Source organism: Gracilinanus agilis, chromosome 4 (assembly GCF_016433145.1).
Source record: "Gracilinanus agilis isolate LMUSP501 chromosome 4, AgileGrace, whole genome shotgun sequence".
Taxonomy (NCBI): Eukaryota; Metazoa; Chordata; class Mammalia; order Didelphimorphia; family Didelphidae; genus Gracilinanus; species Gracilinanus agilis.
In genome coordinates this window covers 473,551,997-473,578,735 of record NC_058133.1, presented here as the reverse complement: position 1 = coordinate 473,578,735, position 26,739 = coordinate 473,551,997, and the positions used below count along the sequence as shown (strand labels likewise).

Genomic DNA, 26,739 nt, shown 5'->3' with positions numbered 1-26,739 from the left:
CTTGATGCTCAAAGGGCCTTTCCTGATCGAATTTTATGGAGTGAGATTTCTATGTGATTCACGAGCTTTTTGACTTCATTTTTTACTCTTGAGTAGCATTTTCCCACATACTTTTCACCATTTTCTAAGTCTACTTTGATATTGAATCCACCAAGTATGAAAGCATACACGACTTAATTTAGAGGATCTTATTACATTTTAAACACAATTTCAGTTCTTCTTTATTTACTGCAACAGATGTTGGTAGGAAAGCGGCAATAATCTTCATAGCGATCCTTGTAAGAAAGGCTCATTAGCACTGTCATATAACCAGGCAGCCCATTAAATGATGCTTCTTGTCTTTGAGGACAAAAATAAAACCGACTTTACCAACTCCTTTATTTTTTTCTCCGAGGCAGACCTGGACAGTTCTGTTTGGCTTTTGCCTCGTGGTTCATTGGCCGAATCGACAGATTGGGATTTGGGTTCGTCTAGGAGTTACGTCTACTCGGGGGTCGCTAGAGGAATGCCAACGATGAGCCTTGGCACAGTTCGGCAGATGGTCTCAGAAACGTCCTTCGAACCCTTTCTGCCTTCGTTCGCTCGGGGTGGCGCTCCGGGATGGCCCTGAACGCGCTGTCCGTGCAGGCGGCCCTGGGAAGGACGGGGACGGCGCGCCTGGGTGGGTCTGCAGCCCGTCGAGGGGAAGGAGTGCCAGAACATGGATCCAGACCAGGCGGGAGGGAGGGCCTTCCGTGGCACTGCAGGGGGTTCACCGAGCTGTGTCTTCAGGACCGTGTGGTCAGAGGGAGGGATCCCTCGCTCGGAGGCTGGAGAACAGGTAGGTAGGAGAGAGGCCACGAACTCGGTAAGACACCCAGGGGTGCTGGTAGACCAGAGGAAGAGAAAATGGAAGGGAACGACGTGTAGACTGCGGTCACCGGCCCTAGCTGGTGTGAAAGGGCAGCGGGGGGTGGGGAGGGGGGCAGGCATGGAGTGGGAAGGACCCGGGTTCACATCTGATGATGACTCTGGGCGAGTCACTTCCCCTCAGTGGTCTGGCCCTTCCTGCTCTTCTGCCTTAGAACCAATACTTAGTACCGACTCTAAGACAAAAGAGAAGGGTTTAAAAAAGTAGAAGTCATGGTGAACGATGAAATAAGTGGTGAAAAACCTATGCGAAGGATCCCTGGCACGCGTCGAGTCCGTTTTGCGTCCTTGCTGAAAATCCCAGGGCAGAAGATGTCCTGGAAGACGCTCTTTGGATGTAGGCTGCAGGAAATATGCCCGGAAGGGGTCCGGGGCTTGAATTTCTACTCCCGGCTGGGTCCCAGCAGCGCGACAGGGGGCAGATCTCTTTTTCTGACATGGCTTCAGTTTCCTCATTTAGAAAATGAGGCAGGGCTGGGCGCTGGATCTCTAAGGGCCCAGTCTGAGAGGATGATTTAAGATGACTTAAGCTGCCTGGAACATTTCACTAGAGAAGACACTTCCGGGAGCAAGGGCTCCACAGGGCAACCTAAGGTGACGCAGTCCTCTAAATGGGTGAAAAGAAAGACAGTTCAGTTTTGTAAGAAACAATATATTTTATTTTTCTGACACCACAGCCCTGGCGAGTGGTTTTGTACCAAATTTAATGGAGGTTACACAGAACGTTTTACGCTTGGGAGGGGGTAGGAAAGGGAAGGAACCACAAATTAAAAAAACAAAAACAAAAAAACCCAAAAAACAAAACAAAACAAAAAAACCCCACACACAAATAAAAATCCTGGATAGCTTTTAGCATCTGTTCCACTCCCATGTTAATAAAAATCACTTGGGGGATTTCTAATCAAAGAACAGAAAAGTATTAGGGGGAGGAGGGAGATGGAGGGATGGGAAAGAGAGAGGCAGAGAAGAGAATAAAGAAGACTGTAGAACACCAGAGCATCCCAAGGACAGTCTTTCCCTCCTGACACCAAGAGAACTTGAGGCATGGAGGAAAAGGTAAGGCTCTGCTAGATTATTTTTTCCCCCAAAATAACACCAAGTATTGCAGCTGCCAAAGAGAAAAGGAGGGCAGGAAGGCAGAAGACAATGAGAAGGGAATAAATTTACAGAGGGTGGGCAAGGAGGAGGAGAGGATGACCATGACCGTGATTGTGTGTAGGGAAGAGGCAGAAGGTGCTGACCGGCACCCAAGCTGAAAAGAAAAATAAAATGTCCTAAACTTTATTACTTTAAAAGAAAGACCCCTCCCCCCACCCGCCCGCCCCCTGCTGAACTGAGTTCCTTTTTTGTGCTTTTCATTAATACTCTGCTCTGAGGTCGTAGTTTGGTTTTTCTATACAATGGAGTTGAAAGAAAACAGTCCAAAGGTCTGACGATGGGTTCTCCACCTAAAGTAAACAGCCCGGCATTCATTCCCATTCTCCTCTCACCCCAAAGACTAATGTCTCTGCTAAAATCCCTTTTACAGTATAGTACAGTACACAAAAAATAAAACCCCAAATCAAACAAACAAACAAAAAAAAAACAAGAGTCCTGGGAGAAGCCAGTCCGAAGGACGTAAACATACAGAGAATGGTGCAACTCATGACAAATGCAATTCTCAAAGTACAGCTACAGAGTCTCAAAAGTAGGTGCCATCATGGGATACCCAAGTCCACAAAAATAATCTTTAAAAAATAAATCTTAAAAAAAACACACCTGTTGATTAAATGAATAATTTGTTTTCAGGTAAATTCATACATTCGAGTTTTTTTTTGTTTTTTGTTTTTTCCCCCAAAGCAGCCCTCAGGTGTCCGTTGCCCTATTGCGTGACAAACTGTCCTTCCTGGAGCCCCCTCGAGGCAGCTCGCAGGCCCGGGAATCTCACGGTGACCAGGATCAGCACATCCAGTCTTAGCAGCTTAAAACATCATGTTCCCGGGGTTTCCGGGTCCTTGGCTGAAGCCGCCCATGCCCACGTCGGCGGCCATGCCTCGCGGCCTCATCTGGGGGGGGATCATGATGTTCTGTTGGGGCCCCATCATGCCCTGCATCGACATCATCATGCCCGGGGAGCCCACGGGCCCCGGGTGGCTATAGAGTCCGGCGGGGGCCCGGTCCTTGCCGGGAATCATGCCCACGGCGGCCGCGGGGTTGCTCATCAGAGCGGGCTGGCCGGGCATCGCGGATTGTGCTGGTGACATCATCCGATGGTGGGGTCCCATCATGCCTTGCTGCAGGAAGGCGGGCGGCCTCATGGGGTTGTGTCCCGGCATGGAGGGGGCCGTCCCCAGGGGGATGTCCGGGGTTCCCACCGGCCCGGGCCCCCCCATGCCAGGCAAGGCCAGTCCCATCCTTGGGGCCTGCTCTCCGATCATCCCCTGCATGTGGGAGAAGCCGGGCCCGGGCCCCTGCGGCTGTTTGCGGCCCGGGACCTCCCCTCGAGGAAAATACTGCAGCGTCTGGCTGGGCTTCTCCGACGGGATGATCCGGGACAGATCGAACTCGGGGATCCCAGTGGCCCCGGGCCGGATCACTTCCTGCAGGTCTGGATCTGTGAAGACCGAAGGCATGTTGTTTCCCAGGACGGTGAAGGAGTCGGGGCCCCCCGGGCCTCCAGGCTTACAAAGTGCGGGGTCTGTGGAGCTTTGGGCCAGGTTGCTCGGCCGGCCCAGGGGGCCTTCCCCGGGGAAGCCCATGCCTCCTGGAAAGTTGCCTTGACCCCCACTGGGGCCGTTGTGGGGGAAGGGCACCTGCTGTGGAGGAGACTGTACGGGGGGGAAGCCCTGGGGGAAGCCCATTCGTCCTTGAGGTACCATGGGAGGCTCCTGGGACCCGTGCCCCATCATGGGATTGTGTGACATCAGACCGGGCCCCACGGGGACCCCATGAGGAGGTATACTGGGTCCCATGGCATTTGGAGAGGGCATCTGGTTGGAGTGAGAGAGTGGCTGAGTCATCCCCATCGGGCTGAGGGTTGGCATCGGAACCCCTGGGTTTGGGCCTGAAATGCGAGGATTCTGGGGGTTAATGCCCATTCCTAGAAAAGAGAGAGACGACAAGTGAGTCCACCGTTAGGTCTGGCCTGCTGAGATGCTTCCGCTGACGGCTCATCTCTGGGCGCCGGGCCTGCGAGGGGGTGGGCCAAGAGCCCTCCATCCCTGCTCCCAAAGCGCCCCCCGCCCAGCCCAGCCCCCCCAGAACGGCAGGGAATAATGTGACCACCATTCATTGAGCCCCCACCGGGCCAGAGGGAGGCGGATGGCGGGACAGACAGAGCTCGAGGAGCCGCCCTCACGAGCTACCCTCTAGGATGTGGGTAAGACACAAAACCAAATCCATATAACACACCAAATGACAAGATTAGGCATTAGACAACGGCAAAACGAAGAGGAGCGCCAAGTTACTGACGGGCTCCATGGGAAGGCGAAGAGCTCTGGAAGAAGAGGCCCCTGCGCGGCTCCTTGAGGGAAAGCCAGAACTTCATCAGGCAAACAAAGGGAGGGGAATGTTCCGCACAGGGATGGCCCTGAGGCAGACCGCGGCGTGGTGTCTGGACTTCACGAGGCGGGCCCCCGGGAGCCCATGTGGGAAGGCCAAGGGCCCACCCGAAGGTGGTGAGAGCAGGAGGAGGGAGGAGGGAAGAACTGGTAACGGAGGGACCGCGAGAGGCGAGGGAGAAGGGAGGACCGCAAGGCAACAAGAGCAGATCCAGGTGAAAATGGTGCTACTGGACCACAAACAGCGGGTCAAGGGAGAAGCAGGTGTAGATAGATGGAGTCTGGACTGGGCTGTGCCAAGGGCAGGCAGGAGATCCAGGAGAGCCACTCTGCAGACTGCTGGGAGTCGTGGAGGCTTGAAATTTGGACTGAAATCAGGAGGGACGAGGCAGAGAGCGTGTGTGCGTGTGTGAGATCTGCAGAGGTGGGAGCTGAAGCACGGGGAGGAAATGAACCTTTTCCCCACTAAGAGACTGCAGTGAGAGCAGAGCATGCTGAAAAGCATGCTAAATTGCATGGTATACATTATTAACTACTATAGGAATTCAGAAAAGAAACACATATAAGTAGGAAATTTTTTACTCTCAATGTACTTAACCAAGAATCAAATAGAACAGAAAATAATATCCCTGGAATGAGTTAAATATGGAGGCAAATGGACAGATCAGATGACCAATCCTAGGATTCAAGGAATCAAAAAAGGTAATGCTTAATCCAAGAACTCTTTTCTTTTCTTTTTTTCAGGTAAGAGTATACCTTCTGTCTTAGACTCAACACTAAGTATTGGTTCCAAGGTAGAAGAGTGGTAAGGGCTAGGCAGATGAGGTTAAGTGACTTGCCCAGGGTCACCCAGCAAGAAAGCATCTGAAGTTACAATTGAACCCAGGACCTCTCATCTCTAAGCATGGCTCTCTATCCACTAAGCAATCTAGCTACCCCAATTTTACTATTTTTAATGGTCACGTTTAGAATTGGCTTGTTATCACCCTGATGCTGGGGCTTTACAAACATTATATTGTTCAAATTTTTTTTTGGTGAGAAAGTAGAGAATTGAGCAATTGGGAAACTGAATCTTCTATCCACAAACGAGTAACTGTATATATAGACCTCCACGGCAGTTTCTGTATCATTGTTTTTTTCCTACTAAGGGTGCCCTTGAGATGCAATCTGCCATGCTGAGGTTTTTTATGTCCATGTAGCATGTCCTATCTACCTTGTTTATGCTGGTCTCTACATAAATGTCATGACTAACAACTGAGATGGAACTGGACATTGGGCTGGAGTCACTCAACACAACCCAGGACACTTCCTATCCTAATGGTTTTGTTCATTTTTAGATAAAGAGAAAAAGTGTTAAAGAGTGGGAATGTAGCCTGGTTTGGGGTCATTTTTTAGGTACTTTCAGTAATTTTTTCAAAGTGACTGTCCAGATGTGATAGGCAAGAAGAAAACCTGACTAAACCGCACATGAGATAGGATTTCAGGTCACAGGAAAGGAACTCTTGTTTCCATTGTTCACACGGGAAAAAGGGCTACCCAGGCCTGAAATCTTATGACTGTCTTTCAGGGGAAATACTATATAACTCAATATGTCCAATCAGTATGTCTGAAGAAACTGTTTCAACATGTTTTCTTCTTGAGACAAATCCCCAAGCAGACCAAGAAATTAATCTAAGTGCACAATGGGACTGCTAAGAGCTCCTTTTTTTCCCTCATAAATTCTGAATTTAGCAAAGAAATAGCATCTTTCTTCAGTCAAGACATTTTAATTCTTATTTGACACCCGTTAAGGGGGCGGGAACGACATTGAGGATGTGTTTCAGTATCTCCAGCTGCCCTATTTAGAGATAACTCAGGTTCTATTAATTTCTCACCCTCCCACAACCCAGATACCAAGAAAATACTTCAAGAAAGCTTTTTCTTAAGCCATGCCTGTAGAGCCTTTCTCTCTGATTTCTTACCTGGCATATTATTCATTGATGGCAAGTTGGGGGAGCGAGCTGGAGGGGAATCGTCATCTGAACTGGCCACAGTCTTGATGGCATCATGGTAAAGTGGGGTGGAACTGGGCATTGCAAACTTGGACATTCGAGACATCATGATGGAGAGAGGGTTCTGGGAAAGGGTAGGTTCTGGAGGCATTGTGTAAGGGGTGCTCGAGGGAAGACTTCCGGGAATATTCACAGAAGCTGACTGGCCAGCAGTAGGAGGTGGTGGACCACCTAGGAGAAGAGAATATAAAAAAAAAAGAGCCTGGTAATTGAGGATTGAGAATAAGTTATATTTCCATCTAGGAATTCTGGGTGGATAGAGAGATGAGAAAAGAAAAGGGGAAGAATCTGGGGTGTGAATCAATGTGAAGACAAACAAGGTACATTGGTAGAAATGTCAGTCCAAGTTTAGTCTGAAGGCAGGTTGATGAAAAACACTCCATTAAAATCGTGAGAAACAAATGGTCATGTTTCTCTTTCCAACCGGTTTAGAATTTATCTGGTTTTGTGGGTATGAAGAAGGCGTAGGCTGCAGTTTCATCCTAGGTACTAACCCTTTTTTCTCCACAGCCTCTTCCCCAACTCCCCAATCACAAAACTCATCAAAGGGAGAGGGCTGCTCCCTACACGGCTCCCATACTATCGAGGGCTCCCCAGTGGAGAGAGACCAGGAAGAACAGGCTACGTTGCTTTGCCTCTGACCTCTCAAGTGGAGACAGCTTAGCTCTCGTAAGCGCACTAAGGGCCCTTCTGCTCTAACCGGCGCGGGTCCCATTCCCGAAACTAGACTTGGAAATTACTCCTAGAACTGCTCTTCCATGTGCAGCGGGAGGCAGCAGTTTCGGAGGCCAGCCTTTACGGCCCTGACGAGAGGTTGGGCTCTCGCTTCTCTTTAAAGAAGTCCACGACTGCAGTCTTTAGAGGCCTCGCTTCTCCACAGAGATTGTCTGAAATAGAACCCAGCTCGTCTCCAAGGAGTTCTCCTGACACATAAATTCGGGCCTCATTTTGTGACTCCTCTTGTCCCCGGGGATGCCTCTGCCCCAAACCCGAGGCTACCGGCTCTAACAAGGGGAGGGAGGAGTGCCCACCGCATCGTGCTGCACAGCTAGGACAGAATCTGGGGCCTGGCCTGGCACGGGCAGCTCGCTGTATCTCCCCAGCACAAAGCTTCCTGCCCACTGCTGGGGGCCCACGACCGCTCGAGAAGCCCTCCCCACACGCTCCGGGGCCGGGAAGGGGCACTGACCTGACTCTACATTTCCCATCATGGCCGGGGAGGCCATCGTGAGAGACGTCTTGTGGTTCGGAGGGATCCCGGGACTCTGCAGCGGAGGCTTCGGAGAGGACGTCCATCCGGGCGAAGGGGCGGGAAGCGACGGAGACTTGAGGTGAACGGGGGAAGCAGCAGCAGACCCCAACACAGGAGGGGACTTAATGGAAGCAGCAGCAGCTGGACCTGCCAGCATGCCCGCCAGCTGGGATGGAGTCTGGGGTGACTTGAGGTTCCCCGAGGGCGAGCCCAGCATGGGTGACTGGACCTGGCGCATGGTGGGAGACTTCAGGGGGTTGATGCCCGGAGAATGCACCTGGCTAGCGGCGACGGAAATATCCAAGGGCTTCCGGCCCAGACTGCGCTGGCCGGGGGGCGCGGTGTTGAGGCTGGCAGGGTTGCTGGACGGGTTGAGAGGTAGTGGCGGCATGTGGCTGAGCCGGCTGTTAGTCCTTTGGTCGGGCCCAACGGGGTCTCTGAGATTGCGAAGCCCGCTATTGCCGCCCGGACCCTGAGACATGGGAAGGAAAGGCCTAGGGCCCATGCCATAGTCCTGCTGAGGGTGGTCGCCAAACGGCAGGGGCACCATCTTTTGTTGGGAGGGGAGCATCTCGGAGCCACCCGGCCGCAATTTCATCATCTCCTCGGGGCCCACTCCAGCCTCCCTCATTTTCTGAGGTATCATCTGTGGGTTGGAGCCCATATTGACGTTCAGATTAACATCCCCCTTCATGCCACCGGGAACCATCCCAAATTCCAGTTCCCGGCCAGGGCCGATCTGTGGCGGCATTCCCTTTGGGAAGTCGGCCCTGGAGGGACTCAGGGGACCCTCGACTGGCAGGCGAGGGAAGAGAGGGTTATTCCCCGGCTCCAGGTGTCGCTGAGACCCTGGAAGCATCCTGTTCATCTCGAGGCTGGGCCGGATTCCTTCTATGCTCATGCCAGGGGGGAGGCCCAACTGCTTCTCTGCCAGCTGCTGTTGAAACATCTCCTCAGACAAGCTCTGGGGGTTCGGGAAGCGCTCCCCTCGGCCGGGGCCGCTGAAGACCCCCTGACCTGGAGGGAAATTTCGGCCGTCTGGAATTTTTGGCACGTCGTCTGGCCAACTCACTCCAGAGAGACCCGGTCTGGATGCAGGATTGGGGACGTTCGGCCCCTCCATGTCAGAATTTATCATTCCTGCGAACCCCGGAAGACGCATCTGACTTCCCGGCATGTTGGGGGGAGGAGCGACACCCCGGGGGGGCAGGGAATGAGGCATGCTCAGCCCATCGGCGAAGGGCTCCGGCCCGGCGGGCCCCCAGCCCTCGCCAGAGGCCATCTGGTAGGGTGGGGGAGGGCCCCGGACCACTCCTCGGGGGCCGTGCGGATGGACCATCATGTCCTGGAGGGAGCACTGCTGCACGGCCACCTGCTCCTGCTTCCTCCTCTTCTCCTCATAGAACTCCTGCTGCAGCTTCAGCCAGGCCATCTGCTCGGGGGTCATGTGGTCCAGGTGGTCGGGGCCCATGGGCCCGGGCTGGGAGTTCAGGGGGGGCGGGACCATCTCTTCAGGGGAGAAGGGCACGTCTCTGTGTCCCTGAGGGCCAAACGGGGCTCCCACGTCGGTCCTGGGCCCGGGCCCTTTCCCCAGGCTCTGGGACTGGGCCATCATGGCCTGGATGGGCCCTTCGGGTTTCTTCTGTGGACCGTCCAGCACGCCGGAGCTTGGTGGGGGCCCGCCGGCTTGGGCCCCCGTGAACTCCTTCTCGTCGGGGAAGAGCATGCGCTGGATGTCTCTGAGCGTCTGCAGGGAGCGCTCCCGGTGCTCCAGCTGCTCCTGGGAGAGCCCGTCGGGGTTCTCTCCCAAGGGGGGCGGCTCTCCGCTGGACACCGGGGGAGGGAGGGGACCTTTGGGGTCCGTGGCAGAGCTGGTGCTGCCCTGGGAGACGGGAGTGATCGCCCGGTTGTTGGGGGTAGAGTTTGGCCCGGGACCCTCCGAGGGCAGCGGCGTGGAGTTGGCCGGGCTCCCTGCAGAAGGAAGCAGTTTGTTTTCCACTCCAGGACTGTCCTGGTCCAGGGGACAGGGAGGAGCGGCGGACTTGGGTGCTGGTGCCGGAATGGGTGGAGTGAGCTGAAGTTTGGTACTCTGGGAAGAATTCTGGTCCTGGTTGGCTGAAGTGGGAGGCTGCTGGGGGAGCGATTTGGGGTCGTTCCGAAGGGTAGAGATCTGCGCGTTCTGGGGACAAAGGAGGTTTAACAATCATTAGTAAAGGCAGCAACAAGGCAAGGAGAGGAGCAGGCTGAGCCGGGCCACCCCTGGGGCAGCTCACTAAACCCACACAAGTCCCCGTGGAACTCTCCCGCTCGTTAGCCCTCCCCACCGAGGAGATGGCATCCTCCCTGCACTAAGGAAGCGGCCTCAGCAACTGCACTGGCAGGCCCCGGGCCGTGCGAGGGCCTTCGAGCATTGCTTTCCAGGAACGGTCCGATATCATGTATTTCCCACTGAGGGAAGGATTAGTTTCCCGGGACGTGGGAGGCTGATCCTGACGCCTTCTGAAAGTTACAGCGAGGTGTTTAGACCTGCACTTGTCAATCAAGAGTCAGTCCCGCTCCTGAGGGGAGGAGAAGGCGGGCCCCTCCGTTTGGACGTGTTTCCAGGGGCCTCCTATCTCCAGTTTGGGGTCCCTGATTCCATGCGGATAAGAATTCTCATATTCACTGCAGTAAGCTTCTGTGGAGAAATCTGCAGCCACCTCGCTGATGGGCTGCTGAATTTGGCCTCTCCACAGGGCAGGCGCAGCACTTGTTAAAGGAGTACCGAGGCTGCGAGAAGTCCTGCACAGACACACGGCATCGTGCAGGGATCCTGCCCCTACAGAAATGCCTGGCAGGGCCTCTGCTCTTCTCCAGAGGCGTGGATGGGGGCCCGCCTTAACCCTAAATCCCGAGTTTAGAAAACGAACGCGAGTTCTTACGTGCAAATGGAGAACACATTCGGAATCTCTTTCAGACTATTTGCTGATAGCCTCCGGTCACTCGGGAACATTCATAGTCCCTGCCATTCATCCATTTGCCTGCTTTATTTCCAACCATTAAGCTAGACATTGTGTTTGCTCATTTCCTCAACTCATCTTTTGGGTATTTAGGTGTCAATGTTTGCACACCAATTACAAATGATTTTTGTAAGTGAATTTCTTGAATTTATTACACACCCGCCCCCAGGCATACACATATACAGTGAATGCTTCTTTTCCATGTGTGTTCTAGGGGGCAGGATCAGTGTAGAAAAATGATTTCTTGAATCAAGAATATTGGAATGCACCTAATATAACAAAATCAAATGGGCCTAAATGTCTGGGAGCGGGGAGACTAGACTGAATTGTATCTGGAAAAGTCCGATGAAAACAACAATGCAATCTGAGAGGTATCAAGCGAGGCTGAGAATCTGGAGCGAGGAAGCTCGAGTCCCACTGCGGTTTGCCTTAATCGGAACACTTGTGAAATAGTGTGAACCATTCCAGGTGCCAAATTACAGAAAAGACAGTAGCAGGGGAAGGCCACTAGGTGAGTGAAGGGACGTCCTCCAAATTGTCCCAGGAGCCTCATGGAAGAAACTGAGGAATCTTGAATACAGAGAAGAGAAGCCTTAGGGATGACCAGATAAGAGCCTTTCAAATATGTAAAGGCAGCCAGAGGGAAGAGCTATTTTGTGCTCGGCCCCTGGCCAAGGGGAGAACAAAGGGTAGAAGTCGCAGAAAGGTCACCACAGGCTGCCTTCCTTAGAGGCTAGGCTCAGAGAACTTCTCCTGGAAGCAATGGGAATGGGCTGCCCAGTGAGTAATGGGCTCCCCCATCCCCAGAGGACTTCTGGAAGAGACTAAATGACCACTTTTCAGGGATCTTGTAGAAGAATTCTGGGCTAGACTACTACTTTGTCTCGGTAAGTACAGATGTTAGATTATTCCCTTTTTTAAGACTAGAAGAGATGAACCAGTTTAGGTTTGCCCTAAGAACAATGTCCAACACAGTCTAGATTTTAGTAAAAGTATTAGTCATAGTACTGCTTGCTCTGAGAGCTCTTCTATGGTTATCTTGAAATTGCTACTTCAATTTTGTATTATTATCGATCTTTTCCAATGTCTTGTCCTTCCAACTAACCTATAATCCTTGGGGCAAGGAGACTCCTTTGTATCATCGTTAAAACACCCAGCGTAGGGCCTTGTACATCATAGCTACAAAAATGCTTGCTTTGATTTGCCATATACTGCAGCCCCAGAGCATTTAGGACAATAAGAGTTCTATCTTATATCTAATGAGTAGCAGAAATAGGTCCTTTCATGAGGAGACCAGCGTTCTTGCTGCTGCACTAGCTGACAGAAGATGAGCTCCTGGAAGGCAGGATCTGTTTTAATTCTGTCTTTATTAGCACAGTGCCTGGAATCCAGTTAGGTGCCTAATAAATGTTCACTGATCACAAACAGTGCCAAGTTCCACACAGTGTACTTAGGGATACAGAACAATTTTGGAAGGGTCAAAGGACCTGAAGTGTCCAATAAGCCTCCACCCCAGTAGCCAGGGAGGCTGCTAGTTGGTATAGTAGATAAATTACCCCTTCTTAGTTTCAGGAAAATGCAAGTTCATATTCTGCCACAGACACTTACTAGATGTGTGGCCCAGGGAAAGTCACTTGATCTCTTTTCACCTTGGTTTCCTTATCTGTAAAATGGGGCCAATATCTATACTTGCCTTACAGGATTGTTTTGAGGGCCAAATGAGATGATATTTGTAAACTACTTTGCAAACCTTAAAGTGCTATACAAATGCCAGCAACGGACTATATCCTCATATAGTTTTTAGTTGTGTTTTTCCCCTGGTCCTCATAAGTGAGATTTTAAGCCTCAAACATGATCTAGAGAAAATCTTTCAGAAGCAAGAAAACAGATGCAGAAAAAGAAGCCTGTTTTCAAATATAAACTATAGTCTCTACTATGGACTAGGCCCCGCGCTAAGCACTTTTTACAAACATTAATTCATGTGTTCCTCATAACCACCCTGGGAGGCAGGTATTTTTATTATTCCTTTTTTACAGATGAGTCAAACAGAAGTTAAGTGACTTGCTAAAGACCATAAAGCTAGTAAGTGAAGCTGGATCAGAACTCGGGGCTTCTAAACACTAGAAGCAGTGCTCTATCTGTTGTGCCACCTGGGGTAGAAGTAAGCACAAACTGCTTACTTCTACCCCAAACTGCTCCCAGGCAGAACCAGAATTTTGGAGGATCTCACATGCAGAGATGGACAGGAAGTCAGCAATCCCCTGGCTAATAGGTGAACAGAGAGATGAAGTCACTTGCCCAAAGTCACACAGGTGGTCAGGAGAAGGGCAGAAATGTGACACCAAGTGACTGGAGGAGGTCAGAGCTCTCATCTTTGGGGCTGCTTATGTGGTCCACTTCCCCCTCCACTGCCTTTTTCCTCTGCCCCTATCCAAAGTGCCCCCATCCACCTCTGCCACTCTACTATACATCCATACCAGAGACACAGCATTTCTTTCTGTCTTGTTGTTTGAGATGTTCTGGATGTGGAAAGAGACGATCGTTTCGGCCTGGCCCTTCAACACAGCTTCGGCAGCTCTGCAAGGACAGAGGGGAGATGTCAGGCACGTGCGCTCATTATTTTTCTCCCTCTCCTCGTGTCCCAAGCACATCGGCGGCATAAGCTATACTTCTAGGGCAAAGAATGGGAACGAGCATGTTTCCATTTTCTTTCATCTCATTCCTGCAGTAGGGTGGTCGGTGACAGTGGGATTAGGGAGGAGGGAATGGATGCAAGAAAAGCTGTGGGAGAAGAAGTGCCCTTCTATTCTAAAAGGTGGAGTCATGAGAAGATCTCTTCCCTGCCCCCCACAGTGTAAGGTACCCCAGAAAGTTCCTTCTCCTTCCCTGCTTTTAGCCGGAGCAAGTGGAGTTTGGGATGGAAATGAGAATGAGAGGCCTCAAAGACCCCAAACTACGCCCAGCTGCAAGTGACAACCACTTACTTATTGGCCATCTCAGTAGAAAATACATAAACCACTTTGGATGGAGTCTTCTGGGTAGCAGCGGGCTCCGGTGCAGCGGTCTGGCCATGGGAGGGGGTGGAAGACCTCGGGGCTGAAGCGTTGGCTGGAGTCATGGAGTGTGCGGGGTGCTGGGAATCCTGGGGCTTGATATGATCCGCAGAATTACACTCTAGAGGAAAGAAGAGACAGATGCATGTTTCAGGAAGAAACAGGAAGGGGGAAGAGGGAAAAAGAAAAAAAAAACTCTTCCTCCCCACCCCATTCCCAGAATTTATTGCTTTGTAGCCCAAACCAACTCCAAGCATTTCCAGAAATGTCCTGCTAAGATAAACCAATTTCACTCTTATGGAAATATTCATCATCCTTATGGCTGAATCGCTCATTCCCACTCACAAGGACAGGGCCTGATTTTATAGGGAAAGGCCGTACCGTGACCCCTGAAAGCGAAGGCGTGGCTGGTCATTCCCTTGGCTGGCACAGGTCAAGTACCAGAAAAAGAGGAGCTTATGGGCTTGGGTGTTATTGTGCTGGGGGAGGGGCAAAGAATACACTCAGCCTCAGCCTCCCCCACTTTCCTGATTCACTCCACCTGGATTGCCTGCCAATCCTTTGCCACATGTAGTTGTTCATTCCTACCACTTCGAAATCGGCTGTGACTAGCCCGGACTCATGCCAGGGCCATTAAGGCTTCCTCTTGTGCCTACAAGTCTGACAAAGTGGCAACCAGAGGGCACAAAACATGAGCCTTGGAAGATTAATCTGATGGTGAAGAGGTGGGTGCGTCACAGTAACTGCTCCAATGTGGGCTATTTGCATCCACAAACTGGAACTACTGGCTTTCCTGCCGTCATACACACAGAAGGGATGCCAAGAAAACCCAGGGAGAACATGGTGAGGGGAAGGAACCTCAGCGAACACGCTCCCTCCTTCCTAGCCCAGCTGCAGCCCCATAAGAAAATTCCAGAATAAACTCCTTGAGCTGCTACTTGTTTGGGAAAACTAGAAGCATTTCTATTAAAAATGAAGAGAGCACATATTTATCCTCTAAAAGATTCACCCCAGCAGCTGAGTGGAGGTTAGCTGGCATTGACAGACGGCCGCAGGGCCTTCCCTCAGGGCCTTCCCGCTTCCCTGGGACTCTGGAAGTTCTGGCCGACATACCTTTGATTTCAGAGTCATCATTTGGCGTCCCAGCGTCCCTCTGATCAAAGGAGTCCGCTGAAATACTTCTCTCCCTTCTCCCCTTTCCCTTGGCACCATTTCCAGCCCCGTTCTTCAGCCCCATGCTCCCACCTGGGCCAGGGAGTGCTTTGGGGGGGTGGCCCCCACTCTTGGAGTCACAGGGGGATGGCTGGGACTGGCTGGCTGAGCCCCCCTGTTTACCCGGATTGGAGAATTTGGAATCCAGCTGGGGGTTTCCAGATGGGGACATCACTGTGGGGGGACGGACCATCACCTCCTGCTTAGATTTGGGGCTACTGAAAAAAAAAACGTACAACAGAAGGAAGTCAGGCTCCTGGTACAGCTTGTCAACACAGAGTTTCTGTTATGGGATAAAAGAGACACAGGGATGGCTCAGGAACTTTTGCCCATGTTTGTTAGCCTCTCTCTCCCCTCTATCAGTGGCTTAGCAGTGAGGAACGAGCAGGATGGCCTGCTGGGTCCCAGGAACTGGAGTCCCCTGGGGCCCCATCTCTAGGGCTTCTGTCAATAAAGGACAAGCGTTTCTATGTACATAAAGAAGTGTCTCACACCAGGACGGGCTCAAAGTAAACAAACGGGGCATCGCAAAGATCACCACACTGCCCGTGCCCAGGCGCAGGACACAAACAATTCAGCTGGGGGGAAAGACTACATTCCCTCCAGGAAGCAATCACAAGGAAAACCCAATGATGGGGGAAATGCCTTCCCCAAACGTGCTGCAGGAGATGAAGGGGCTGATGCCCACCGGCAAATGGCAAAGTTTCTGAGAAAGGAAGGCTGAGGATTCTCCTCCCTCCAGAGATGAAATGCGGGAGTGGGGGGTAAGAGGGCTCAGGGAGGTCAGGATAGGAGAGAGAAAAGCAAAAGAAAAAGCCTTCACTGAATTTTACCTTCTGTCTTAGTATTCATTCTAAGGCAGAAGAGAGGTAAGGGCTAGGCAATGGAGGTTAAGTGACTTGCTCAGGGTCATCCAGCTGGGAAATGTCTGAAGCCTAGCACTCAGTTTTCTTTACCTCTGTGTTTCCCTCTCTTCCCAATCTGGCTCTCACTTCTTCACTGGACAAACGCTCACCCCATGGCTAAGGGGAGGCTTTCCCATCTGCCCAGTAGGGCCCTCTCACCTCTTACCTCTGCGTATTTCCTGATGGAGAGTTCCTCACTTTAGGGTTACTGGAATGCATTGATTGAAATCCTGAGTTTGTAGTCACAATCGGGGACGGCTCGCCAAGCTCCTCTCGGGGGGCGGCAGTCACAGCTGCGGGCGGGTGCCACGACAGGGTAGGCCCCTCAGCGCTGTCTGTCCCTAGGTCTTTTTCCTTTTTGCTTTTCTCTGCTGTGGTAATGGACCCTTTCCCCTTGCAGCTCCAGCATTCTCTAGGTATGTGCTTCCTGCTGCCAAGGGAAAATCTCGCATCTCCAGGGCCCACTGTAAAGAAAGCCACCCAGAAGAGTGGGAAGCAGAAACACAGATACAAAACACTCTTAGGTGAGATGTGAAGACAGCACACATTCAAAAGGACAGGCCAAACAAAGGAAGTTCTTCCTTAAGCAACAGGAGGGGGAAAAAAAAGGCTGCATAAACCTAAGCCTCTGGACACTCTGCTCCAAAGGAACTCTACCAAAATAAAGTCCTCCTCCCTCCCTCCGTGCATGTACTTAGGTGGCTGGAATCAGATTAAGGAAGAATCATGCCTAGAGAAGCTGAATTCTCTCAAGTTTCTCTGCTTTTGCATACCAGACCTATTCCACATTAGCCAATCTTTCCTCAAAATGCCTTGATCAGCACTGGGCCCCACATATTGCTAAAGCTACAAAGCCAGAGTGACAACTGAATGGATGGGCCAGTTGGATATTTTACCTCTGGTGACTTACCAGGCCCTCAAAGAAAGTCATAAACTGGACTCCAATGAGTTCCCTCATTTCAAGCTACTATGTATTTTAACTTGGGCCCAAAGAATCAGCCCATGAAACTGGGGGAAAAAATAAAATAAAAATCAGTTGAGGCTAAAAAAGCAAATAAGCAGAAAGAATTGAATCAATACAAAATTGAGTGAGTTATACCTCTAATTTCCATGACCTGTGTTAAATTTTAATAGGAATGTGTGTCTTAGAAGGAAGGCTACGTGGTGTATATTCTCTTATCCAAAGGAGAGGAGGGAAAACACTATGTATGAGCAAACGAATTTTTACAGGTAGAAGAACATTTCAGAAGGCTGAAATACTTCCTGAACTTATCATAAAACAAAACACAAAGGTCCAAACAATATCCAGGAGTGCTGTAAGTGCCCTCTCAGAGTAGGAAAGCAGTCTGGTCATCTTGTTTAGAAATCCAGGGATGCTAAGTCCCAGGGTAGGCCCAACATGCTTCTTCATGATTACTAGGCCCAACTCTCCCTCTTCTTCCATCTAACGGACTGGCCAATATCAGTGGAGGTAGTGAAGACATCAGCTACAGGGACAGTAGCCAGAACTAGCTCGAGGACCACAGCCTGTGTGATCTTGTTTTACTACAAAACAGGACTGGAAACAGGAGAATTTGTTCCAGTCTAAGTCCACAATAACTTATTGTGTGGTTATGAACAAGTCACTTAATGTCTATTTCTATTTTATTTCTCCATTCAGAAAACCACAATAGTACTCAATTCCTATCCAGCTCATGTTGATTCACAAACAAGGGGTATGAAACTTCTATCTATGAAAATCCCCTTGTTTTCTCTTTCTGTCTTAGAACAAATTTTAATAACATTCTGGAGACAGGCAAAGGCATTAAATCGATGAATTAATTATAAGTTTTAACTCAGCAACCCTAGAATACTGAATATATTTTAGCCTTGTTTATGCTTAATTTTTATTTTCATTTCCATCCCATCACCACCATTTGTGTAAGTTTAAATATCAAAAGTGAAGTAGCAGAAAGAAGATGAGGCTTGAAATCAAAAGATTTGGTTTTCAACCCCAGTTCTTTGTCTAACTGGGTAAATCTTACATCTTTCCCTGGGTCTCAGTTTCCTTATCTGTAAAGTTAGATGACCTCTAAGGTCACTTTCTGCTCTAGAATTCTCTGTACTTTCATAACTACCAATTTCAGTTATCTTCATACTAATAGAAGTCTTCAATAAAGCAGACGTGGAAGCACCTTCTATGTGTAAGAGCTTCCAGCATGCTGGGTAGACTTTCTATGGAAGATTTTGGGTTTATGTGTTCTCAGCAATGAGAGACAAGGAAAAAGATGAATGTCTGCCCCAAAGTTGCTGAAGACTCTGGAAACCTTTCATTGTTCTACATCCATGAGTTGTTCCAGTCATCTCCTCTTCTTGATCTCCTAGACCAGGGGTCGGCAACCTTTTTGGCCATGAGAGCCATAATTGCCACATTTTTTAAAATGTAATTTCGTGAGAGCCGTACAGTCCTCACAGTGCCGCTCCTGTAACAGTGCCTGAAAAAAATGGACTTTATGGCTCCTGCAGAAAGAGCCATACCTGGCCCTCAAAAGAGCCAGATATGGCTCGAGAGCCATACGTTGCCAACCCCTGTCCTACAGCTTTTGTTGTCAATATTATATGCATAAGCATTTCGTTTAAGTTTCTACACCATGTATCTATGCTTTGCTTCCCTAATGAGACTATAAGCTCCTTAAGGACAGGAATCATGGTTCCTTTTTATCCCTCTCTGTACTCAAACAATATGTTAAGACACAGAGTAGATACTTTATGAATACATAGGAAAGTGTATCTACAACATACAGAGAAATATTTGGTATTTGGGTTATATTTTTCTTTTAAGAGAGTTTAAACACATTTAACAAAAATCACATCATTAATCTATTCAACTTTTTTGATTATCCCTATTAACTGCTACTAATACTGTTTAGGTGCTTGGCTTCCAAAGTGCTTTCATGTTGTTTCTTATTCTTAAAAAATGATGGTCCCTTTGACAGGTATGGGCAGAGGGAGAAATTCTGCAAGTGGTTAAATAACTAAAATTGCCTTAGGTCACACAATCAGTGATCTGAAAACACTCCTCTTCCTACCACAATATCACAGAATTCCAGAGCTGTAAAGGACCTTCAAGGTCATCTCATCTGACCAATCAGCAAACAAAACTCCTCCTACCCCATCCTCTGATAAGTGGTTTTCCAGGGTGTTGGCATAGTGGGTCCTCTGACCCCAGGGGCTTACTGGAGCCAGAGCAACATTATGGAATAGAGTTGAGAATCCCCATCTGGGGAGCTCATGCTCAGGGCAGGCAGGTTCCTGAGCTAGGTCAATGGGACCATTTCTAGATCTCCAACTTTTTTTGAGTTCTGTCATCAGCTCCTTTCCCTGGTTCTTTATTTCTCTTCTACTCTGAATTCTTTTGGATACACAAAGGTAGATGCAGAGGGAAGTACGCTGGATTTGGAGTAAGAGGAATGGGATTCCAATCTCAGTTGACTTGGGTGATATGGGAATAGTCACTTCATCTCTCTAGGCCTTAGCTTCCCACTCTGTAATATGAAAGGGTTAGATCAGTGGTTCCCAAACTTTTTTGGCCTACCACCCCCTTTCCAGAAAAAATATTACTTAGCACCCCCTGGAAATTGTGAAACTATTTATTGAACTCAGAATAGAATGTAATACAAAAAAAGTGTGGCTATCACCACCATCCTGGACCGCTTCAGTACCCACCAGGGGTGGTAGCACCCACTTTGGGAATCACTGGGTTAGACTAATGAAAACTTGAAGAGAAGTTTGTCTTGTTCTTATTTTTTCTCTTTTCTTTAGACTATACCTCCCAACTCTTCCAACCATTACTCATCTAGCAGAATTTCTAAGGGCTCAACTTTTTCAATGCCCTTTAAAAAATACAGTGCCCCAAACAAATTTCAGGCAAAGTAGGGAAGGACCATCCTTTCTAGATGTTTAGTTACTATTAGTGTAGTCTAAACTTGCATTAACTTATTTTGGCTGCTGTATCCTACTCCTTAGATCTTTAGGTAATTCTTAACAATAACCCTGTGACTACATCCTATCAAGGTTTGGAACTGACCGGCAAGTCCAATCAAATTCTTTCTAGCTATACTTGTTACTAAGTGAGGCTGCCTTCTACTTTCAAGATCATCCTTCTTTTAAACCACTCACCCAAACCCTTGGGGTCACGATACAGCAGTGCTCATCCTGGAGATGAGAGCAGAACTTCTTTTCTCAAAAGATACTCATACCTAGAGCAAGACAAAGATGAGAAAGAAACCCGTGAGTGGAAAACAAAACTATTCACAGTCCCATTTTGTCACTGAATATTGCCAGAGAATGCGACATCACATTTATTCTGGGACAGCAATTTACAAGGAAGCTATCATTTGTTCCACAAGTCAAGGCATCTCCCCATTATCAGAGCTCTGTGGATTAGCAAAGTCCTGCATCACTTTCCTTCTTGTCTTTTCCCATCATCATGTCTGGAGTGTTCTAAGTTACTGAGGAAAGTCTTCAGCATTTGGGGACTAGGAGTGGAGAAAAGACTTTAACAATTGGATCACAGGCTTCCCCTCAAGCCTGTTATACCACAGTGGATGCTCAATAAGTACTTGTTAAAAGATTAAACCAAAGCTTAGGTTATGCCACTAATACCCATTTGATAGTGCCCAACATCGCGATTTTTATTCTCAACTTCACTTCAGCTACCAGTTGTATATTTCACTACCATCTCCAAGATCTGATGACTTTTGAAAAGTCACTTTTCAGACTACAATCTCTTATTCTTTCCCTTCTCTCATTCCCACAGAACCTACAATTTTCTTCTGGCTAATACAGGATGATAACTTCTACCCTCTGCTCCTAGGCTGCACAGCTTTGGTCAAATATGCTCAGGGCTTCCCTATCTTGAAAATCTTTTCCTCTTCCCTGATAGCCTCTCTTCAACTACCTTCTCTTTTCTTTCCCAGCCATACTTCTGCACAGAATAGTTGACATTCAGTCCGTCTACTTTCTTACCACTCACTCTCAACCCCTTGCAATCTGGCTTTCCTCTATAGTCTAAACTGCTTTCTCAAAGTTCAATGGCCCCCAATGCCAAAACCCAACTGTCTTTCCTTGATCTTCATAATGCCTGGCCTTTTAGCATGTGAAACTTTGACGACTCCCTCATTCGTTCAATTGAGTTTAGAGTTGAGGGCTCTGTCAAGGGCTGCTTTCCCACCCCTTGGTTCTAGGACACTAAGCTCGCCTGATTCTTTACTTTCTCTGATTTCCCTCCCAGGCTTGCTGTGAGGCTCACATGAGGTTATCTTTGTAAAGCACTTACTTTGCCCAGTGTTTCTTCCTTCTTTCCCTGACCACTCCTGCCCTTGGCATCGTGATACTTATTTCTCTTCATACTCCCTAAATAGAAACATTCTCCAAGGTTTTGCCCTTGGCCCTCTTTTCTTCTCCCTCTACATTCTCTCAAGGATCTCAAGCCCTGTTTCACATCTGTAAATCACTTCTATTCAGCAGATCCCCCCAAGTCAGTATTTATTATTATTTTAAGTCCTCTTGGCACCTCAGGGTAAAACCTGGGGGACACCTAGATGGTTCAATGGATTGAGAACTGGTCCAGAGATGGGAGATCCTGGGTTCAAATCAGACCACAGATATTTCCTAGCTGTGTGACCCTGGCCAAATCTTTAACCTCCATGGTCTAGCCCTTATCACTCTTCTGCCCTGGAACCAATACACAGTATTGATTCTAAGATGGAAACTAAAGGTTTAAAAAAACAAAAACAAGGGTAAAACCAGATTTGTCATCCAGAAAATAATGCACTGGGATGTGAGTCAAGAAGACCTGGGCTCTGGGTCCATTTTTCTCAATGATTAGCTATGAGACCTTGGCTGAATCACTTAGTTACTGAGCCTCAATTCATCTATAAAACAAAGATAACACTTGGCTCCTTAATTTCAATGGGCTGTTACTACCCAATGGGATAAAGCATGCAAAGCACTCTGTAAACTTTAAATTGCTATATAAATGTAAATTATTATCTTTCTTTCAAAAACTTCTCCTCATCTAGACATTTTTGTAGTGGTTTAAAGGTACCTCTAATTATTCAATCATCTGTATTAAAAAACTTGAGATTTATTTTTTAATCATGGGAAGAGAGAAAAAGCTATGGACTATACCTCCCCCAACTATTTACCATCAGGGAGGGGACCAGAGCTTACCTAAAAATTCTGGATCTCCTAGATTGCTTAATAACACAACTCACAAATTAGATACTTAATACCCACAGGACTGAAATCTCCTTCAAGCCCAAGTGAAGATTTTCCCTCATAATAGGTACCTAAAGATTTACCGAATCCTGAAGGAATGGTGGAATGCTCAACAACATACTCTTATCTAGCAAGGACTGATGCCATAGTCCTCTTTGAGCATTTATCTTAGGTATCTGGTTAAGGACTAGTATGATACTCTACAGCAGGGTAGTGATTTGTGCAAAACAGGGATTACAATTTAATTTGTCTGGTTAAGAAGACCATTCAACACAAACTTCTAAAAAAAGGATATGGAGATGGGCCTTTCCATTAAATTCTTGGTCTTGTATAGCTCCAATTAGAGGACTTTTGAGGAACTTTAAAGGTATTTACTTGATATATCAGAAAATCTGTCAAGAACATTATTTTTCTAGTCACTTTAGTCCATACTCAGTTATCAGTGCTAATGGAGAGTAGGTAGGAACCAAAATCTTTCACCTTTTCTTCAACAAAAATACAGCTGGTGTTATGATTAAAAATGATGAGGGCCGAGATCAAAAGGGAGAATAGTATTTTAATAAAAGCCATGCTGATAGAGATAAACTGACCACGTGCCTGTAAGAAAAACCTATTCCAACCTCACCTCAGCCATTTCCCTTCCTCTCTCCTCGAGCTCAGGTAACTAAAGAGGAAGTTCCAAGTCACTACCCCCTACTTAAAACAGTCCCTCACCTTTAATATGTCATCCAAAACAGGAAACCCATGAAACCCATTGGACCACGGGAAATGTAGTTTTAAGGACCCCGACAGGTCCACAGAAGTTTGTCAAACACTATATTGAGGTACAATCCTTCCAAATAGAACCCCAGGTGATTTTAACTAACACATTAGGAACTATTTTTTAAAAAATCCTAGCAAATTGATTTTTTGGCAATGTCTCATTTGAATCAATAAACACTTAGTAAGGCCCTTTTATGTATAAAGTCTGCTAATACTAAAGGAGACAAAAAGATCAATGAAATAGTCCCTACCCTCATGGAGAATAAGATCTAATGGGGCAGATGAAATCAGTATAAAACCAATAACTATAACATAAACTGGAATAAAAGTGCATAAGAATTCCAAATAACATATTATGATATTCTGAAGGAGGGAGAAATCTTCAGTAGTGGTTTTAGGGAAGGCTTCACTGAAGATAACATATTTAAGCTGAGGCTCAAAGGACAGGTGGGACCCTAATGGGTGGGGATGAAGGTGGAGAGCATTCTAGACCAAGGGAGCAGCATCACCAAAGACAAAGAGTTAGGGGAATGCAGGCCATGCTCACTGTGCCTGAAGTATGGCCTGCATAGACCATCAACTACAGAGGAGAAAGTAATACAAACGAGGGCTGGAAACATCATAGAAGAGCTAAGATTCTAGGCTGAGGAATCTGGACATTATTCTGAAGCATTAAGGTTTTGAATGAAGAGTGAATCACCAGATAAATAGTGATCTGTTGACAAAACAGTGAAATTGGAAAGGCAACAGATTTTTCTGTTGGGTAGAGAGCCTGGGAAAAGGTAAGGAACTGGGTTTTAGACATGCTGAATTGGAAGGTGCCAGTAGCATTTAACTAAAGATATCCTAAGGGCCAGAAGAATGACTAGAGCTCTGAGGCAAGATCAGGAAGACAGAGAGAGACTGAGGCAATATGTGCCCAGAGGTGGTAGCTTAATCTGAGAGTGCATGAGGAAACCAAAGAGAAAAGTGGTCAAGGACAGAATCTAGGCAGCCAGGAAGAAACAAGGAGCCAGCAGAAAAACTAGGGAGTTAGGGAATCTTGAAGCCAAAATCTGCCCAGAAGCAGGTTATGATCCACTGTGTCAAATGACAGCAAAGTCAAGGAGGATGAGGACTGAAATTATGACAAAACCCCTGACCTTAAGAAGTGTACAATCTTTGAGGGGTGGTAGGAACACCTACCCAAATCGATGCTCCACAAATTAGAATCGGTACAAGGGACTAGGTTGGCTCTTTCAGCCCAGGTAGACAAATCTAGAACCAACAGGTGGGAACTACAGGGAAGCCAATTTTAGGTAAGTAAACTGAAAACAACAATGAAAGTTCTTCTAAAAAATTAGTTAGAACTATCCAAACCTGGAGTGGACTACTGGCTGGGATGAATGGATTGTTCCTTGCTGGACTATATTCAAATAGAGGCTGTCCTCCCACTAGCTAGAGATGTATTTGGGACTCATACTTTGGGCAGTGCTGGGGGTGGAGTCCTGTATTTCTCTAATTAATAAGTATATAAGAGAAGCACAAATGCTGTGACATCAGATAAAGAAGAGATTATTGTTGGCTTGGAGCAATGTGAAGATGTCATGGAGGTGGCAGTTCTAGAGCCAGGCAGGATTTCAACAAGCTGAACCCAGGAGGGGGAGGAAGAGGAGAAGGGAAGGCTATTCTAGGCCCCGGGCAAAGCACAAGTAAACACAGAAAGTTAATCAAGGGAGGGATGCACTCAGGATACAACCATTAGTACTGCTGGGCGAGAGCGGAGCCCCTGAAGTGAGGTATTATATCGCTGGGAAGGTAACCGGATCAGGCAGGGCCTGCAATGCCAGGCTGCACACTTCTGCCTTCGTACAAGAGGCAGTGGAGAGCCCCTTGACGGGTTCTGAGTATGGAAGAGCTTGGCCATGCCTGGGGAAAGTTTAGGAGGCTGAATTAAGGTTGTACAGGCCGGAGGCAGGGATTTACTGAAGACGACCACTGCGGAAGTCTAGGAAAAAGAGAATGAAGGCCTACATCGTCGTGGCCACAAGAACCGGGACATCCTGGCGTGGTGGACACCCCAGGCCTTGCCAGCGAATGGCTGTGTGGGAGGACAGGCTAAGGAAGGCTGCGAGGTTCTGAGCAGGAGAGCCCCAAGGAACTGAGGTATCATCACAGACAGGGCAATCTGGGAGAAGGGAAGACTGAAGGAGGCACACGGGAGTGACTGGAAATAAAAGTGCGGCTCAGGAGGAGGGTCAGCGTTCCATTTTGGAAGGTTTGCGCATAGAGTGCCTGCTGAAAGTAAATCCTTGTTGAATGAGAGAAGGGGCAGATAATATCAAAGGCAGGGGAGAAGTCAGAGGGGAGGAAGCCGGGAGGAAGCTGTTTAATCTGGCTCCTGGGGGAGGGGCCGGTCTTTGGCAAACTTTGAGAGAACAGTTTCAGTAGCACGAGAGGGATGGCAGCCAGACTGCGAGGGACTGAAGGGAGCGTGGGTGATGAGCAAGTGGAGCCATGCCCAGATCTTGCAGGTTTGGGGAATGGGAATGGGAACGAAGCCTCGGATTCTCTTAGGACCCAATTCTGGAGTGTCCTCCTAATTGTTCAAACCATGAGACTGAATCTGGCAGACACCCTGCTCAACAAGATGGTCAGTTCACTCGGGACAATATTTATACATCTGACCCGACGAGGAAAACCAACCTCAGGAACATGATTTCTACGTTAACACACGATGATCTCTTACTGGGGCATTTGCTCTAATAATAAACTGATCAGCGATCCATAATGTTTAACTATTTGCATTTCTACACTCTTGGGGAAAGGCACAGAAACAGCCAAGAAGGTGATGCTGGAATTTGGATCTTAGGACTCCTTTCTGAGCCCACTCTTAACATTTTTTTTTTTAAACCCTCACCTTCCGTCTTGGAGTCAATACTGTGGGATTTGACCACTTTTAACTTCTAATGTGCTGGCTACTCCAATGGCCTTCCTCTCTCACAGAGTACAAGGGAACATTGAGTCAATCAATTTCTTCATGTAAAAATACCAGGAAGGAAAACCAGCATCATAGTTAGGGTATAGAAAATCTTGTACTAGATAATTAAATGTTGAGCTTATTAGAGGGGGAACTGTAGACACTTAATGAGAAAATAGGCTTAATATTATTATTAAAATTCAGGTACTCAAAAGAATAACTATGATGGTTTAGGATAGAATCTTATAAAGTAAGTTATTACTAACTCAACATTTAGATGCAACTCTACAACCCTAATTTGCTCTTTCTTTGCTCTTTCTCCTAGAAGCTATGTATTCCTCTGTCAATCCATAAAAGCAACAATTCTTGTTCTATAGAGTAGAGCAATGGAAAGAATACTGCCTGTGGAGTTGGAGGACCTGGGTTCAAATCTAGCTTTTGTCACATACTAGCTGTGTGACCGTAGGCAAATCACTTAACCAGATCTCAAGTTTACTTTTCTGTTAAATGAAGTTGGACTAATAGCTCCATCTGAAGCTATGATCCTGGGGATGGCCACATGAATGACATGATGTCCTTTCCTGCTGACATATTTTCTACCTGCAGTAACTGCAGGCACTTTGCCTCCAGCAATGTGTTCACTGTGGAGTCAACCAATTCAGTTTACATCAGAAACTATAATGGAAAGAATTTTACATTAAAAGCAATAACAACATGCAACACTTTCCCCACACCATCCTTGATTTCAGAGGTTCTCAGCTAGTGCCTCACCTTCAAAAGTTTTCAGCCTGCTTCTTGCTCCACATTGGAACACTGTAGATCCTTCCAGGGATGATC

At 47.8% G+C, this 26,739-nt stretch overlaps 1 protein-coding gene across 1 annotated transcript; it reads right to left on the bottom strand.

Annotated features, from left to right (window-relative positions):
* Positions 1–2,242: 2,242 nt before the first annotated feature.
* On the bottom strand, positions 2,243–26,739 carry BCL9 (BCL9 transcription coactivator). Its single transcript, XM_044672546.1, has 9 exons — positions 26,674–26,739; positions 20,079–20,158; positions 16,087–16,384; positions 14,917–15,233; positions 13,735–13,924; positions 13,228–13,327; positions 7,689–9,930; positions 6,410–6,670; positions 2,243–3,988 (listed from the first exon to the last, which is right to left on the bottom strand). Exons 3-9 carry the CDS (start codon positions 16,137–16,139, stop codon positions 2,871–2,873), a joined length of 4,281 nt encoding a protein of 1,426 aa, XP_044528481.1. The 5' UTR covers positions 16,140–16,384; positions 20,079–20,158; positions 26,674–26,739; the 3' UTR covers positions 2,243–2,870.